The sequence below is a fragment of the Biomphalaria glabrata genome, chromosome 14 (assembly GCF_947242115.1).
Source record: "Biomphalaria glabrata chromosome 14, xgBioGlab47.1, whole genome shotgun sequence".
Classification (NCBI taxonomy): Eukaryota; Metazoa; Mollusca; class Gastropoda; family Planorbidae; genus Biomphalaria; species Biomphalaria glabrata.
In genome coordinates, this window is record NC_074724.1 from 11,911,282 (window position 1) to 11,931,192 (window position 19,911).

At 38.1% G+C, this 19,911-nt stretch overlaps 1 protein-coding gene across 1 annotated transcript in view; it reads left to right on the plus strand.

Moving 5' to 3' along the window:
* LOC106071944 (uncharacterized) overlaps nucleotides 1-14,195 on the plus strand; it is a 50,328-nt gene extending 36,133 nt beyond the window's left edge. Inside the window, exons 4-9 of the mRNA XM_056009500.1 lie at nucleotides 45-347; nucleotides 6,056-6,373; nucleotides 7,249-7,557; nucleotides 8,225-8,290; nucleotides 9,765-9,899; nucleotides 12,479-14,195. Of these exons, the coding sequence (XP_055865475.1) occupies nucleotides 45-347; nucleotides 6,056-6,373; nucleotides 7,249-7,557; nucleotides 8,225-8,290; nucleotides 9,765-9,899; nucleotides 12,479-12,642 (1,295 nt within the window). The 3' untranslated portion in view covers nucleotides 12,643-14,195. The remainder of the gene's footprint in view (nucleotides 1-44; nucleotides 348-6,055; nucleotides 6,374-7,248; nucleotides 7,558-8,224; nucleotides 8,291-9,764; nucleotides 9,900-12,478) is intronic.
* Nucleotides 14,196-19,911: the final 5,716 nt, after the last annotated feature.

A 19,911-nucleotide genomic window follows, 5' to 3' on the forward strand; every position in this document is an offset into this window, starting at 1 on the left:
TAAGATTAAAACACAATTCATAACAATATGATTTTTGTCCTCAGTAATAGCAGCACACATTTGTGAGGTCGAAAACAAAATAATCAAAGCCAATATCTATGAAACAGTTTCTACTCGTTTTAAAGTGTTAGCGTACCCAGAGGTTGCATCTGTTGTTGTAACCAAATCTACCAATCACATTAAAGACACGAATTGGAGAGTGGAATTTACAAACTTGTCTGAAGTACTTTGGTCTGTTGAACTGAATAAAGACATCATACAAGAAGAAGACTTTGGCAACTACATAGTCAGTATTACATCTTACTTAGGCCTTTCGACTAATACGAGTTTTATCATTAGTTTAAGAGGTAAGCATTTAAAAAATATATAGAACTACCAATTAATAATATATATTAAATAATAATTTATAATTTTTAAAAAGCGTAGCAGCACGGAGAACATGCACTGCAACCTGTAACAGATATATATATATATATATATATATATATATATATATATTGTTACGAATCTCACTATCCAGGCTCTCTGCAAACTGCACCATACACCACCAACTTAAAGAACTTGACAAGTCAGGGCTCCAAAATAACGTAAAGGTTTAATGTCCATAAATAACAGCCAATACTGTACAATTGGCAGCACGTAGAACAGTACAAATAGCTCTGCGATAACAAATATCTCTCCGATAACACCGTTCCGCCGTATCAAGTCTTGCACTGGTCTCTCTGTCTCGTTCCGGGCTTGCACTGGGTTCAACAGTTCGGGACTGACTTCACACACTTGGGCTCGTTGTGTCGGACTCGATCACAGACCAAGATAGAGACGCCGTTCGTCTCAACTGTACTTGATAGTACTCCGCACTGAACCGTCGTAGTGCTCCGTACAGGACCACACCGTTGAACTGTGCTGTAGTCGACCGTGTTCTGAACTCCTGTCGTAAACCCGCTTTCTGAACCGTCTTGACTGCGTCACCTCCGCTCTTATATAGGGTCCCTACTGGCGTTCTCGAACCGGACAGAACGCCGCTCGACGTTTCTAGGTGGTCAGATGACTACAACTCTCGTGACGCCCCTGAGCTCTGTTCACGTCGGCGATCCTTCCCGAACTCTCTTGTGGACACTCGTCTCGGCCGATCGTCGTAACTCGTCACAGTTGACCGCTCGTCTAGCGCTGGCCTGGGGCGATTTGCGTCGGCTGACTACACACACACCACTACCCCCATCTGTGCCACCACCAGGTTTATAACAATATAAATATATATATATATATTTATATATATATATATATATATATATATATATATATATATATATATATATATATATATATATATATATTGTTACGAATCTCACTATCCAGGCTCTCTGCAAACTGCACCATACACCACCAACTTAAAGAACTTGACAACTCAGGGCTCCAAAGTAACGTAACACTTTAATAGTTGAATAAATAACAGCCAATACTGTACAATTGGCAACACGTACACTGTACAAATATCTCTCCGATAACACCGTTCCGCAGTATCAACTCTTGCACTGGCCTCTCCGTCTCGTTCCGGGCTTGCACTGGGTTCAACAGTTCAGGACTGACTTCACACACTAGGCTCGTTGTGTCGGACTCGATCGCAGACCAAGATCAAGACGCCAGCCGTCTCAACTGTACTTGACAGTACTCCGCACTGAACCGTCGTAATGCTCCGTACAGAACCACACCGCTGAACTGTGCTGTAGTCGACCGGACTGTAGTGAACCGGGCTCTGAACCCCTGCCGTGAACCGTCTTGACTGCGACACCTCCGCTCTTATATAGGGTCCCTACTGGCCTTCTCGAACCGGACAGAACGCCGCTCGACGTTTCTAGGTGGTCAGATGACTACAACTCTCGTGACGCTCCTGAGTTCTGTTCACGACGTCGATCCTTCCCGGACCGCCGTCGATCCTTCCCGAACCGCCGTGTTGACACTCGTCACGGTTGACCGCTCGTCTAGCGCTGGCCTGGGGCGATTTGCGTCGGCTGACTACACTCACACCACTACCCCCATCTGTGCCACCACCAAGTTTATAACACTGCCCCCTCCTTAGATCTGTCCGTCCCGGACAGAATCAACATCATGACATTGGCTGTAAAGTTTCATTGCTGCAGGCGGGGGTCGATCAGTGGCAGTTGGCTTGCCTCTTGAGCTTGATGGAGCCATCCATGTTGCAGTCAGCAATGGTCGCTTCCTTCTCTTCCTCCAGTTGGCCTTCACATGTTTGCCTCGACGTCGTGCTTTCATCGCCACCCATGTTGAATTTAGTAAACGTTTTCTTCTTTTCCTCCAGTTAGCCTTCATCTGGTTGCATTGATGTCGTGAGCGCATCGTCATCCATGTTGCACTCAGGAAAAGTCGCCTTCTTCTTCTTCTCCGCCAGTTGGTCTTCATGTGGCTGCAGTTATTTCTTGGTTGAATCACCATGCACGTTGGACTATGCAAACGCCGCCTTCTTCTTTTCCTCCAGTTGATCGTCCTCTTGTTGCAGTGACGTTTTGGTTGCATCGCTCTCTTGTCTGTCGGTACTGAGGACAGCCGCTTGGCACATCGAGAAGTATGGGATGTAAGGGCTGGGGATACCAAGATCGATGGCCAAAGAGGTGACTTCATAGGGCTTTGCGAAGAAGGACTGGGATGGGCTTCAAATCCACAGGGCAGGGAATTGTGGGACAGGTCATCATCTTCAGCCTTGTCTGGGGGACATGCTCGTGGGGCAGGTTGGCAACACTCCACTTCGTCTTCGGCCTCAGGCTCCAATCGGCTTTCTTCACCGTCATCAGGACATCTCTCTCTCGTCTCAGTATTGGGCCAATCGCTTGTTGGTTTCAGATCTGGTCGATGACTTTCATCTTGCAAATGTCCATCAAAGTCCACGTCAGACTGCCTTGGATTCTCTTTACCACCATCAGGACTTTCCTCTCCAGTCTTGGCAACTGGACCAACGTCTGTTAGGTGCGGACCTGGCTGGTATCTCTCGACTTGCATATGTCTCTCAACGGCTTCGTCAGGTTTCAATGGGTTCTCATGATCTCCACCAGGGCTTCTCTCGCTGAGCTTAGCATCTGGACGAACTTCTGTAGGGTCCAAGCCTCGCTGGTAGCTTTCATCATGTAAACGTCCCTCGGCAACAGGCTTGTAGGCAGAATCAGCGTTCTCTTGATCTGTTTTGCTGTTTGAGGTGCTCATATCAGGTAAAGCTTCAACACAAGATTCGTTCGAACTATGGGCAGCTTCCATTGTCTCTTCGTCTGTCTCTTTCGGCTCCACAGGTCTGTACTCCTTGTTTTCAGATTCACAGGCAGCACCACATTCATCAGCATTGCCGTTGTCACTGCATATTTCTTCAAAGCTTTGGGTGGGTAGTAGTTCATTGTTTAACGATGGCGCAGCTCCTTTATCTTTCAAGTCTCTTTGGTCGTACAGGGTTTCTTCCACCACGTCCATCGTTTTCACCACGGGGCTCGTCACTTCCTTCACTGAGGTACACATCTTTTTAATCTCTCTACAGAACTCCTCGGTGGACTTCTTCAATGTCATACTCATCTCGTCTAGTACAGAGTTTAAGAGTTCTCCCAAATCTGGTGCGACTTCAAACAGATACGTGTCCGGATCTTCTCTTTCTTCCAACATGTCTTCTCGGAGGCGTGCTTGTAAAGTTTCCTTGTTACCATATACCTTCAGCCTTCGTCCACGGAGTTCTTCCTTCAGTTCTCTAAATTCAAGTTCGTACAGCAGTTTCAGACGAGCCATAGTAGATCCGATCCAATCCGATTCCGATCCGATCCCACTTCTGACACCAGTTGTTACGAATCTCACTATCCAGGCTCTCTGCAAACTGCACCATACACCACCAACTTAAAGAACTTGACAACTCAGGGCTCCAAAGTAACGTAACACTTTAATAGTTGAATAAATAACAGCCAATACTGTACAATTGGCAACACGTACACTGTACAAATATCTCTCCGATAACACCGTTCCGCAGTATCAACTCTTGCACTGGCCTCTCCGTCTCGTTCCGGGCTTGCACTGGGTTCAACAGTTCAGGACTGACTTCACACACTAGGCTCGTTGTGTCGGACTCGATCGCAGACCAAGATCAAGACGCCAGCCGTCTCAACTGTACTTGACAGTACTCCGCACTGAACCGTCGTAATGCTCCGTACAGAACCACACCGCTGAACTGTGCTGTAGTCGACCGGACTGTAGTGAACCGGGCTCTGAACCCCTGCCGTGAACCGTCTTGACTGCGACACCTCCGCTCTTATATAGGGTCCCTACTGGCCTTCTCGAACCGGACAGAACGCCGCTCGACGTTTCTAGGTGGTCAGATGACTACAACTCTCGTGACGCTCCTGAGTTCTGTTCACGACGTCGATCCTTCCCGGACCGCCGTCGATCCTTCCCGAACCGCCGTGTTGACACTCGTCACGGTTGACCGCTCGTCTAGCGCTGGCCTGGGGCGATTTGCGTCGGCTGACTACACTCACACCACTACCCCCATCTGTGCCACCACCAAGTTTATAACAATATATATATATATAAGAACATAAAACAAAAAATGTTATTTAACACTGGTTACGCCAAACGTGAAATATGCATCAGAAGATTTCAACCCTTCAATTCATGGAAAGATAAACTAGAGCAGACACACACAAACATAAGAGCCATGAGATAGGAAACGAATATTCACATTGGATTGCAATAACACTCCATTAATGGGATCCATTAATAAGGTGCAATTAATAGTAGATTTTGTTTTTGAACTAAACTACCGGAAATAATTCTTTGCGGCAGGGCTCCACCCCGAACTCCTCTGGGGGAGCTCCCGGCTATCCACAAGACCCCCTAACTGACAAGGGCAGGGTGTCTACAATCTAGCCCCAGAAAAAAACTTATTCTAGGGTAAAATAAACGTCTTCCAAAAGAATGAAGGGTTAGAATATAAGAACGATTAACTATACACACACACATATAGTCAAATCCCTCACAAAAAAAAATCTTGGCCACGCCTATGATTTATTTATCAAATGTGCATTGCCATTTAAAAAGCCTACTTCAAAATGGTTTTGTTAAGTTTTGTTCCCAATACATTTTTGAGTTAAATAAACACATTAATTTTATTTACAATTACGTAAACCACAATAATGTAATTATAAAAACGGAATAGAAACATTTTAAATTTAATAAATGGAAGCTTACTACATAATCATATGAAATGCACAGTTTCATCGTCTTCCTGTTGCTTTCTCTAAGTCTTTATATGTACATGAATTTGTTATAGATTTTCCACGGATTATAGGATCGTCATACGATGTTTGTACCCATGAGAAATTAACAGTTCTATATAGAGTAATAAAATCAGGGCTGCCAATGTTACCGCCTGCTACAACGCCAAAGTCCTAAACTATTGAGATCGTACCAAACGGAATATCTAGTGAATATCTGATCAAAATTAAGCTCCACGATTGTAGAAGTTATATAGGGAAACATGAAACTTTGACATTACTGGCTGGATCGGAAAAGTTAGTTATCAATTTCTCTATCAAAGAAGATCGTAAGTTATTAACTACATATTAAAGCATGTCACAATAGCAGGATCTCTTTGTTAAACTAGTATTTATTTACAGACTTATCAATGGCGAAGGAAATGTGGATATTGAAACAAATTTGTTAAATGCTATGTTATTCAATCAAATTTATTTCTTAAAAATTGAAAAGAAGAAAACAAGCGATTATGATTCAGATCTATTCAAAATAAATGAATCTATCCATTGATTAAATAGAATTGATTTATCTGATGTAAACATGTCACATGCTGCGTTGTATCGACACTAGTATGCATGCATGTTTTGTTTCCATAGTTATAATGTATTTTTCATGGGCAAATTACAATGCACATTTTCTCATGGAAAATGATTTAGGGCCATCACTATTATTACAAACAAAATCTTACTTTTATATATTCAGTCTTTGTAACACAATTGTTTGAAGGGACTATATGAATCTAATGTTTCATTGTTAACAGGTGTGACTCTGCCTTCGTGTGAGGCAGTTAACAGGGAGACAACTTTGTTGACAAGAATTGGAGAAACTGTTATATTACATTTCTGTGTCGTATCACAAGGTTTAGTTCTGAAAGAAAATATAGTCTTTAACATGAGGACAATTAATGATTATAACTTTGTTAAAAACTCTTTGGAAGTAGAGCTGGATGAAAATGAACATAACATAACGTGGACTTTGAGAAATATCTCCAGAGATGACATCAAGTTTTATCTGTTCAGAATTAGGGATCATTTCAAACGAACAGCGACATTCACAATTAACTTACGGTTAAAAGATGGTGAGATATAAAATATACATTTTTTAAGTTTTGATTTGTGATTGTGTATATAAAAATAAAGTTGAATTGATCAAATGTGATGTCTAATATGATGTCACTAGTGGCTAGCATCTCCATTACCAGTATATAGTCATTACACAGCAAGTCCTGTAGGCACTTCCTCGTGGTGACAGACAGCAACTGAGGTTGTGATGCCCCAAACATGGTCCGTCGGCTTGCTGCCCACAAGACAAACCCCTAACTATAGGTTAATATCCGCACTGTCAAGTGTAGGTGTTCATGTATGGTCTAAGGCTAAGAGAGTAAACCCTAGCAGAAAGTCCGGTTTCGGAGCCCCTTAAGAGGGAGAACAGTGGTAACACCTCTCTCTCTCTCTCTCTCTCTCTCTCTCTAGCAAACTCCTCCATTTAACTAGCCCTATAATGTTCCATACCTTTGTATCCGGCCAGTTTGGAAGAGAGTCGAGTGTTGACGTTTGGGCAGCCCAGCACTTACAAATTGACCGGACAGGCTTTCTCCAAGCAGCGTGGAGGTAACAAACAAGTGGGACTTCACAAATGAAATAAAAACATCTTTTTTTTTTAATTACTTATTTTTACATGGAAATGTAAGGCTGGATCGGGTTGGAACTCAAGTAAAAAAAATTGAATCATTTCTAGATAAAAATTTGCATATATAATGTGGCTGGAAGAACAGACGATAGAGCGTCGAGCTAAGAATGGGAGTGCCGTTGGGTTTGAATCACCATACTCGCCATTGTTTTTCTTTATTTGTTCAAAGACAAAAGATAAATGTTTAGTTTACTATATTATTCTAACATAAATTTAAAATTGATATACTACATTTTTTAATATGTTGTTTTTATGTTTCAACAGGATCACCATATGTTTGTGACAACATTGAACCCAAAGTTGAAATTCACACAGCAGGAAAACTAGCTATTAGTCTTTGTATTCGATCTTATCCAGCATTAAGTCGGGATATTTTAATTAATAGTATTTTATACAGAATCAACACAACATCCAATGACGTGATGGTAAAGTCTAGTCTTGACGAAGAAACATTTTCTAATTATTTGACACTAAATATTCCACGTCGAGACAGTCTGAAGAGAGTAAACATAACAGTCAAGTCTGTCGAGAATCAGACGTTTTCAGTTTCTTTAAACGTCAGAGAGAATAACGGTAAGTTGATGGTAGTCATTATCTCTACAATTTACCCACGAGGAAACACGAGGCTAGACAGGGCATTGCATGCAGAGTGTTTTATATTGTTGCTACCGTTGAAGGTCTTGGCTGTAAATCAAAGAGAATGTCTGACGGGAAGGCAACGAAAAATAAACAAATAACATTGACACCAAACTAAATCAGGACCTTCCTAGGTGGTTTTCCAAAGAAAGTCCCTTTTAAAGTGAAGTGTGGACTACATAGCCGTTTTTTTTTTTTTTTGGCGTACCAAAATATATCTTCACAGAGAAATAATGTTAAAAATTCTATCAATTTGATTAGACATAAGAAAAGAATTATCATTTGTTTCAATTATTTTTACAAAAACACATGTATGTGTTTACAGCTAGAACTACTGCATATTTTCATATATGGCCGAAAACATGTGTAAATGGTAGTATATTGGGTGTTTTATTATTTTATTTTGACATGGATATTATTTAAAAAAGATCTTTATCTGAAGGATATGATTATATTTATTGTATATGCCATAATAATGTAGATTATTATAATAAATCGGTCTAAATGGGGAAAAAATATTTAAAAGTATTTGATTGTTCTTTTAATAATAGTATTTTTGAGCATTGGTCTTGATGAAAATGTAACTTTGTTTGATTTAATGCAGATATTGAAACAAAAGCAATGATGACAATAACATCAACACCAAAGACTACGACAGCATCTGTACAAGGTTCGAATTTTCATGTAATGCAATTTTAAAGGTCGCTTTAAAAAAATAACAACCACTGATATTGTGTGTAACATCCTGCTGTCACTTTGACATTCAAGGATGTGAAGACAGTCTTGATAATACGATTTCTCGTGTAACACATTTGTTACATAATGTTACAGATGTGTATTCATTTCTGATTAGGGGTGTTTGATCTGTAACTTTGGCAATTAGAAAGTAGATAGATGATAGATTATTTGATGGCATATTACTAGCTGGTGGAGAAAGTGGCGGATACTTAAATGAAAAATGAAATGTTATGCTGCATGTCGCTTGCCGTCACACCCGACTGCACATTTAGAACAGTCAGCAGGTCTAAGAAGGTCTACACACAAATATTTAGTTTTAAATAAAGTGCATCTAAGGTGAAGAAACACCAAATCAACGAGATATATCTCAATATTGCAGGAATAAACTCCCTTTTTATATAAATCGAAATTAATTAATTACTACTAATTGATTATCTGATTGGTTAGTTTTGTTTTATTGATTTATGTATTTTCTATGAAAATCAAGCAAAACTTCAACTTGATCCATAAAGTGGAAATTGGAGAAAAATTGGGTACAAACATAATTAATGAAAAAATTTACATATACAGCCACATATCTTATTAAGTAATATTTATATCCCTTTTTGATACCAAAACAAAATAGTTTATGACGAATAAATAATTAACCGATTGGTTATTTTGTTTTTAGATTGATTCACGTTTTGACAGATCCAAAAAAAAAAACAACTGTTGAAAGTTTCAGCTTGACGCCATAATGGGTGTGGGAGAAATAACGCGTACAAATGTTGTACCAATTAAACAGACAGACAGACAGGAAACACATGCACGTAGTAGATGTCCAGCAAAACTTCAAATTGAGACCTTGTCCAGTTGTTTTGTAAACTAATACACTAACATTGAATAGTCAAAAGTGACAAATTATGTAGGTTAGAGCTGACAACTAAACCCTTCTTTAATCTTAGCAGTCCAACAGAATGACTTTTTACAATATAAAGATGTTTGCCAAATGTATCATTCTTTGAGATCTATTTATATTGAAACTGTTAATAGTTATTTTAGATGTCATTAGAAATAAATTAGAATACATGTCGTCACTATTTTGGACTAAAGCCAGGCTCAGTAAGGAGTCTATAAGGAGTCTAAAAACAGAGTGAAAGAAAAGTTAGAGAACAAAATAGAAAGAAAGACAGAAAGTAAAAGGAGCGGGGAGGGGAAGTGAAAGAAAATCAATAAAAGAAAGAGAGAGAAGAAGAGAAAGACAGTGAATGAAAGGCAAAGAGAAAGAGGGAGAGATGATAAAAATAGAAAGATATAAAGACAAAGAAAAAGAGAGAGGGAGAAAGAGAAGAGAGAACGAATAACTTGTTAGTGTTAAAAATATTTATTCTAATTAATATTTAACAGACTTTTAATTTAATGAACAGATTTGACTACTAAAGAAGAATATGTGACACCTCTTCAGTCTGATAATGTTAAATGCATCCTGCTAGTTGTATTTTTTGTCGTCATACTGCTTTTGTCAATAGTGATTATTTATTTTAGCTGTTTCAGAAAGACCGGTAAGTAACTGCTATTTACTTTATATTTAGTTTTTCTGTCGTTTCTTCTGTACTAATAAATGGCTTTAAATCAACACCAATACAGTAAACACAGGTGAACTTCAAGGAACAGTCTTAGGTCCACTACTATTTTTAATTTACATAAATGATTTATCAAATTGCATTAGTTTAGGTACAAAAATCAGATTATTTGCTGACGATTCCATCATATATAGAACAATTAAAATAAAAAAAAATGTAAAAAGAGAATTAGATGAATTACAGACATGGGAATCAAATTGGAGCATGTCTTTCCACCTAGAAAAATGTCAGTTATTAAGAGTAACAAAAAATCTAAAACAAATTAATTCCACTTATCTTATTCATGGTAAACCAGTAACACAGACTAAAAACGCAAAATACCTAGGTGTTATAATAAATGAAGAACTGTAAAGGAATCCACATATTGATGAAAATATATACATTAAACAAACAAAGAATGAGGGTTTATTAAAAGAAATTTCTATAAATCAAATAAGAACATAAAACTAAAATGTTATTTAACCTTGGTTAGGCCAATGATAGAATATGCATCCCCCGTTTGGGACACCTCAACTCAAGAAAACATTACAAATCTGAAACAGACACAAAATAGAGCAGTGAGATTCATAAAAAAAGAATATTCACATTTGACTAGAGTAACACCGTTAGTAAAATCACTAAATTTAGAAAGCCTTCAGGATAGAAGACTTAAAAGTAAAGTAGCAATTATACATAAAACACTGAACCATAATCTTCAAATACAAAAACAAAATTTAATAAAATACTCAGTAAGACACAAAGATGAAGGCACATTCCTTGTTCCATATGCAGAAGAAATGAAGAAAATGATTCAGAGTAGAATAAACGAGAAGAGCTCTCATGCTAATTACACGAAAAACGATGCCTATTATAAGCTGTCCTTAAATGACCAACGCATTTTTTCGTCTCAGAACTGGACACCTATGTTACGGAAACTAATAGTTGGACTAGCGGAACTGGCCCTTGTGGAGCATCCACAGGAAATGCCGACCATATCCTCCAAAGTTGAATATACTATCAAGAGCCCCGAGTGATAATCTTGTCCTAAAACTCTCCAATAGAAAACTTCCGTATATGAAAACCACTACCGGGTTATTTCATTATAAGATTACTTATCTGAACCCTCCAACATAAAAATGAGAACCAAGAAGTGAAAAACAAGAAGAATCGGACGTTATCGCCTACGGGAGTAAATGTTTTAGTCAACTTGGTCAGCTAAAGGACATTTCACATTCTTGGACAGTGATGTTACAGAAAAGATACAGATTTATCATTACTGTTGGGTAAATGCCTCAAGGAGCAGGGGTCATTTTCTCAATCCTTAAGTAAACAGTGCCATACTGCATTTTATCCTATTTTCCATTTTTCATATTTCTACATTCCATCTACATTCTACCTTCACTTGTTTAATTGCTTTCGTTAAATTGAACTCGATACCCTCGATAAGCTAATGCCGCTTTCTCATTTGTAGAGCCTAATTTATATAGATTTATTTTGGTGCTGTGTATCTATTCAAATGCTAGAGCTACATGGCACATTTATAATCGTCTACAAGCGGACACTGATATTATGATAGATATTACATTTCGATGTGTTCAGTTAAAAATGTGACGTATTATGTGTAACAATCATTTGTATTTGAGTGCAAATTTGTGAAGATGTCTTTATGATACGATGAGATTGTGTTGATCAGACAATGCGTTTTGGATGTTATAATTTAGTATAGATTTCTATTTTAAACAATTACTGAGCACTCAAATAAAATCGTTATGTCGGAGATTCAAATACCAACTATAAATTCAAAAGTGAAGATCACAAAATTATAAATACATAGCTCTAATTCTGGAACTAGAAATCACTTGAATAAAATATTTTATCTTTAATTATTCCTTAGTCTGTTGGACCGCTGGGGCACCAAGCAAGTCTTTTGCCTTGTTTAGAACCTCTTTCAATGGCAGGCCCGTCCATTCTTTTATGTTGTCCTCCCATCGCTTTCTCTGTTTGCCTCTTTTTTTTTTCCTGGTACTGTTCCCAGATAAGGGTTTTTGCGAGACAAAGACCGCATCACAAACCAAGAGATTAGAGACAGGGTTACTGCAGCGATCGCACCCCATGATGACCTTCTAACTATAGTAATTAAAACTCAACCTTAAAATCTATGTCCATATTACAAGATCTGAATAAAATATACAAACTGTAAAATATAATTAAACAAGCTGAAACACTCTTCGTTTAATCTTATAACTACAACTGACTTTGGCCGTCCTTTCTAAATCCTGTTATTATCTCCCTTAAACTATATTTAGCAACAAATAAATCTCGCTCCTTTTATGTAATTAACATCGCTTCAGTTGCAAGAGGGCACACTTGTTCCAAGAACCCGTCGACATATCAACCTTGACTTTGCAGAAAACTAAAAATAAACTTAGTGCAACGGATACGTGACATTTATTAATTAAAGATTTTATTTTTATCAACTTTATATTTTTAATATAATCCTTTTATTTTTCTTCCTACAGAAAACACAAAAATGTTGAGGGACGTATCATTGTATGTAAATGAAGATTGGTATACACCACCTACCGAATATCTTCCAACAAGTAACAACAAAGAGAGAGTAAATCTCATAGAAGACTTTTCTACAATCCATGAACGCTACAATCTAAATCAAACACCAGTATAGTCATAACTTGCTATTCACCACTTATTGATTATCATCCAACAAGTGACATTATATAGGGAATGATTAAGATAGGCTGCTATTAAAATGTGTTATAAAAATCGTATAGAAAGTTCCATAAAGTGGATTACATTCAGCACTAGTAGATAGGGCGTATGCTCTTTTGTGTTGGCGAGTTATCTTTTCAGCAGGACCGTATTATTACTATTTAATTACTATAGTTTCTTCATTATACTCATATTTTTATTAACAATTTTTTTCTCTTAAAATTAGAATTGTAAAAGCTCATGCATGGGCGTAGCCAATAGGTTTTTTCTAGGCTCAGCCCCTCCCCTCGCCCTAAATAAAATCCCCCGGTGAGGTGCGCAAATAAAAGAAAACGGGAAAAAAGACCCCCCTCCCTGTTCAAAACTCTACACAAAAAAAAAACAACACAATCCACCCTAGGACACATCATCCAATTAAAAACACTTATGAAACACATTATCCGACATACAACACATTTTCTAACTTATAGCAAAGGAAGTGAAATCATACGATTCACTACAAACCATTCAATTTACTATACATCATTCAACTTACAACGCATCATTCAAATTACAACATTCATCAGATTTACAACACATCATCAAACTTACAATAAATCATTCAATTTACAACACATCATCCAATTTACAACACATCATCCATTTTACAACACATCATCTAACTTAAAACACATCATTTAACATTATTTCTCCGACACCTAATCACAGATCAAGCTGAAGTTTTGCATAATTATTTCTTTAACCTGACAAAACAACAATCAATCAATTTTTAAAAATAATCAATTAGTTCATTATCTATTTGGGAGTTGTTGTTGTTTTTTTTCTTGTGTTTTTTTTTATATCTCAAACAAGTTAAAAGAAATTTTACTTTACTGAAGTGGTGGTGTAAACCTTTTATAGATCGCCGCTTTAAAGTAAGTTTGAAACAATATATAACTTCTATTGTCATAAGCACTTCACTAGCAGAGTGGTTAGTATGTTGAGTTGAGGATGCTTGAGCCATGATTTGAAATTTAGGTCGTTTCCTTTCCTTTTTTTAAATAAATGCTTTAAAAAAAAAGAGTGCTTACGGTAAAATTTACACAGATGTCCATTGATAGGAATAGGATCATAGCGTATTGAGAAAGTTGAAAGAATAGAATAGTGCTACAAAAAAGAATTGGTGAAATAATTTTTGATCGCACAGATCTATTTATGTAGGTCTAGATCTATTACAAATTTTATTGCATGACTTATCCAAACTAATTGATACAATTACTTTAAATATAAAATGTGTTGTTTTTTTCTATATCCACTTTTGATTAACAGTTTGTCATTGTTAGTCTAATCCAGTGGTTCCCAAACTTTTTTGTCTCTTAGACCCTTTGCCATGTTTTCTGGTTTTTTGTAGACCCCTGTTTAACTTGTATTGCTTTTTTGCAAATACATCAACATTTTTAAAAATTATTTTCTAACTCTTGTGAGTTGAAGAGTAAAAATTAATTTAAAGCTACATATTGTTACGTATTTCTGATTTTCTGGCTAAATGTACTAGGCACACAAATAAAAGAAACACTGCAAAGAACTTGACGACTCAACTTTCAGCTTTAAATAACTTTATTGAATTATAACTATAACAATTTGTCACTGTAACATGTAGCGTATACGTCTTACATCGACTGTATCGACTGTAACGGCTCAAGTCCACTCTCTTCTACTGTCTCGCACAGTAGAGAACAGTATCGACGACTGTACTGACTCCTTTCACATGAACATCTCTGGTTTATAAAGAGTCCCTAATCGCTTGTCTATTGTTGCAAAAACACTGCTAGTACCCTCTGGAACAACATGGGAGGAAACATCACATCCTGTTGTTGTTTATACATGTCGATACCAGAGGATGCCTGCTGCAGTGTCATCTCGCCGAGGTCACACGTAGTGACCTCTAACTGTCACTGTTCATTTGTCACAATGCCCCCCCTTCGTAAATCTGTTCGTCCTCTGGAACAACACGTGAGGCACGTCCCATCCTGTCTTTGTTTACATGCATAGATTCCAGATAACACTCGGTGCTGTGTCATCTCGCCGGGGTCACACATAGTGACCTCTACCTGTCACTGTTCATTCGTAACACTGCCCCCTTCTTAGATCTGTTCGTCCCGAACAGATTCTATTTCACCACGGTACTGATGGAGTCGGTCAACGTGGACAACCTTCAGCTTGGACCGTGGACTTTTCTGTATCCGGTAGACCACGTCGTTTATTCTTTTTACGACACGGTATGGACCTTCCCAGTCTCTTTGGAGTTTCGGGGATCTGCCTTTTCGTCTCTGTGGGTTATAGAGCCACACTAGATCATTCTCATGGAACCCCGACGTATTGGCCCGTTTGTCATACCTCGTTTTCATCAGGTCACTGTTGGTCTTGATGTTTCTGCGGGCCAATACATGAGCATTCTCCAATCGTCTTCGGAGATTGGTGACATATTCAGTTGAAGACACTGGCGTATCTCTCGGAATCCCAAATAACAGGTCACATGGTAGACGAAGCTCACGACCAAATAACATCTTCGCTGGGGTATATCCTGTGGTGCTATGAACGGATCCTCTGTATGACATGAGGAACATGGGGATATGGGTGTCCCAGTCGTCTTGTCGGTCATCAGTAACCTTAGACAGATGTTGTTCTAGGGTTCTGTTGAATCGCTCCACCATTCCATCAGATTGCGGATGGAGAGCTGTCGTGTGAGTCTTTTCGATGCCAAGTGTCTTGCACATCTCCTGGAAAACTTTGGACTCGAAGTTCCTGCCCTGGTCAGAGTGCAACTCATTAGGTACACCAAAGCGACTGAAATTATAGTTGCAGGGGCTGTCATGTTCTTGATCGCCGATTTTTGCCCCATAAAACCGGCGAAAGTTAGTTTCCCTGGTAGACATGAGCACCTGACCTTGCATCTGTCTCCGGTCTGTGCTGATACTCTGTTTGTCGGGGAAATCTTCTCGTGCAGTTCCTTTGTAGATGGCCAGGTTCTCCACAATTCCAACAACGTACACTGGTTCTATTCTGTCCTTCTTGCTTCTTATTTGGTCTGCGTTCTTCTAGCACTTCAGTTACCCTTCTGAGAAGTTGTGTAAGATCTTCTTCTTGGACTTCCAGCATACGCCCATGATGGATATTCTTAGAGGCGTCTTTGGCGGCTTCATAGGAGAGGGCGTAGACCAGAGCTTCGCTGGATTTGCGCTTACCACTGATTCTTATTGCCTTCTTCAGTTCTGGATCTCGAATAGCATCAATGAATGCATCAGTGATAATGACGTCCAGAAAGTCTTGTGCTGCTGTTGGATATGCCAAATGAGCAAGACGTTCTATGTCCGCCTCTAGCTCTTGCAAGGTTTCACCGGAGCGTTGTTGTCGGGTTTTCAACTGAACTCTATAAACTTCTTGTAAATGTTCGTCTCCGTAACGGAGCTCCATAGCCTTAACAATGGCAGCGTAATCTTGTTGATTTGTTATTGACTGAAGCAGTTCTGCTGCCTTCCCTCTTAAAGCTAACACCAGAGCAGTCGCTTTCACTTCTTCAGTGTTCCAGTTATTAACCTTGGCCGCTGCCTCAAACTGTCTTTTGTAAACAGTCCATGAGATGGATCCATCAAACACAGGCGGCTTTATCTTCCCAGAGATTTCGGGCACTAATGTTTTTGTTCTAGTACCCTGTTCCTTACTCAGTTGTTCTTGGACATGAGTCCTTATCTCTTCCATTTCTTTTTCCACAGTGTTGACTCTCTGGTCAATCTTCTCGTTCATAGAGCTCATCTGTTCATTTACTTTTTCATTCATGGCGTTTATTTTCTTGAGGCTCTCCTTCATTAAGTCCATCTGGCCCTGCATGTTACTCAGGATCTCTGTCATATCTGGGTTTAATTCAAATATGTATTCATCTGGATCTTGATCTTCCTCAATAAGGGCCTGTCTTAGGCGTTCTGTTAGTGTTTCTTTGTTACCATTGAGCTGCAGACCTCTCTCACGAAGTTCTTGCCTTAATTCTTTGACCAACAGCTGGTTAAGTAGTTTCCTCGAAGACATTTCAGCCAGAAAACATCCCACTTCTGACACCAATTGTTACGTATTTCTGATTTTCTGGCTAAATGTACTAGGCACACAAATAAAAGAAACACTGCAAAGAACTTGACGACTCAACTTTCAGCTTTAAATAACTTTATTGAATTATAACTATAACAATTTGTCACTGTAACATGTAGCGTATACGTCTTACATCGACTGTATCGACTGTAACGGCTCAAGTCCACTCTCTTCTACTGTCTCGCACAGTAGAGAACAGTATCGACGACTGTACTGACTCCTTTCACATGAACATCTCTGGTTTATAAAGAGTCCCTAATCGCTTGTCTATTGTTGCAAAAACACTGCTAGTACCCTCTGGAACAACATGGGAGGAAACATCACATCCTGTTGTTGTTTATACATGTCGATACCAGAGGATGCCTGCTGCAGTGTCATCTCGCCGAGGTCACACGTAGTGACCTCTAACTGTCACTGTTCATTTGTCACAATGCCCCCCCTTCGTAAATCTGTTCGTCCTCTGGAACAACACGTGAGGCACGTCCCATCCTGTCTTTGTTTACATGCATAGATTCCAGATAACACTCGGTGCTGTGTCATCTCGCCGGGGTCACACATAGTGACCTCTACCTGTCACTGTTCATTCGTAACAATATTAAATTATAGATGTCTATATTTTGTATTGATAAATTTCAAGTTTAAAACAATTAAAATAACAATTAATATTTTATTTATTACTGGAATCCTCAAAGACACTGGAAATTATTTATTTATTTTTTTAGGGTTTATCATCCGTCACTAGGGATATTATACTTCATGTAAGAATTTTTTTTTGTTCAATGAAGTAGTCCTTCAAACATTAAATTTTAATGAAAGAATTAATTAATTTGCTTTTATTATCATTGTAAAAGTTTTTGCAAACAGTTATTCATGTATTACTTGATCTTTCACATGGGGCTCAAATATTGAGTCTAAGGAGCTGTTTTCACTAACAGGAGAAGGGGTGAAGGTGAGTAAAAATAACGAGTCGGTGACCCTTAGACAGCACACAGCGATACGCCCTGTCAAAGCCTGTGACGCCGCTGATTCTAAGCTTGTTTACAAAGAATTACATAAAAAGCTTTTAATTTTATAACTTATACTACCAATATGCCCGTGAAGTGGCTTCAACTGTATTGTTGCTTAAAGAATTTCTTTGAATAATATCAGATGTAGGTTTGTGTAACATTTTAAAATCTACAACGGCTGATACAAACAATGTTTTACCTAATAGTGTTTTCCGTATTTCGCTATAAGTAAAGAGATATAAGACTCTCACAAACCATTATCTTCTCTATATGGTGTCGAAGAGAGATAATGTGGGTCTGAACTAAATCTTTGAGTGTTTGAGAGTTTTTCAAACCTTTATCTATTTTGTCAGGGTTGCATCGTCTCAGATGATCCTCCAGCTTAATTCGTTTCATATCGTCATAAAAAGGCACTTAGGAGACTGTTTGTTTGACAAGGAAGATATGAATCCCAATTTTAAAAAATCCTCGCTGTACGGTCTAAATTTTTTTTGTTAAACATTAGTTACATGTAGACAACATTAAATTAAGCTATTTAAATAAGTATTGAAATTAAATACAACAATTTTTCGTTGGATTAGCAGGAATAAAATTTAAAGGATTAACTAAGGTGCAAATCATTTATAAGTGTATGAAAGAATTACATTAATGGGATGTACAAATTAAAGTAACAACCTGCTTAAATGAAATCTATTAGTATCGTAGACCCCTGTGGACATCTTATAGACCCCCCAATTTACGTTTTCATTTTCGTAGACCCCCTGGAAGTCTTGGTAGACCTCTGGGGGTCTATATAGACCACTTTGGAAATCACTGGTCTAATCGGTTTTATATTACAAGATAAAGGTCCTTACATCTAGACACGTCAAAGTCCTCATACATCCCATGTGTGTTTACATCTAGACAGGTGAAAGGCTTCATACATCCTACATGTGCTTACATCAAGACACGTCAAAGTCCTCATAAATCCTACATGTGCTTACATCTAGACACGTCAAAGTCCTCACACATCCTACATGTGCTTACATCTAAACACGTCAAAGTCCTCATACATCCTACATGTGCTTACATCTAGACACATGAAAGTCCTCATACATCCTACATGTGCTTACATCTAGACACATGAAAGTCCTCATACATCCTACATGTGCTTACATCTAGACACGTCAAAGTTCTCATACATCCTACATGTGCTTACATCTAGACACATGAAAGTCCTCATACATCCTACATGTGCTTACATCTAGACACATGAAAGTCCTCATACATCCTACATGTGCTTACATCTAGACATGTGAAACGAAATGTTTGAGCTTGAGATTGTTGACGCTCTCTGTCTTTAGTTACTATTAAAGCCCTGCATTTCGGTAACACATTATACGATAAGTGTTTATGGATGGTGTGCTGTCGTTACTCAGTCAATGTCAAACTGTGGGTGAGACTTGTGTTTTGCACCATTTTTCAGTGCAAACATGGCCAACGTCCATGGAACTGTCCAGTAGACTATTATTCTACTTTTCTTATTCATTTATTTTTCATTATTTCTGGTAAATTACTTGGTGTTTATGCAGACACTTTTTAATAAGTTCAATATCATTACACATCTCTGAGAATTCCAAACAAATCAGCTGTGCACTTTTAGCCGTCTGTAATTCATAACATAAGAAGAAAAGATAAGATAAGAAGTTTAAGGCTAACCAGCTTTGCTAAGAGTCCATGAGGAATTTGGTGGCCATATATCCTGAATTAGTGAACTAGCATTGACTAGATATAAGTAGATTATGTTTGCCAGCATTTCTGGTCTGGCAATTATTGTCCCCAATGAAACTCTAAGGCAAACAATCTCCACTAGTTGACATCCAGAAGTCCTGAAATTTTGCTAGAAACACCTCAGACTGAAAAGATGGAAAATAGTGCCCATTAGTAATCATTTTAGTTTACCTGTATCCAAAAACACACAAAGATCTTTCTGGCTCTTTAGTCTTGTTTATAACTCTCATATGGAAATAGAAATACATTGAAAAATACTGTAAAGATAATGTTTTATTAATAAATGTCACAAAAAAAAAAAAGAAATGACAATCGATTTTCATAGCGTA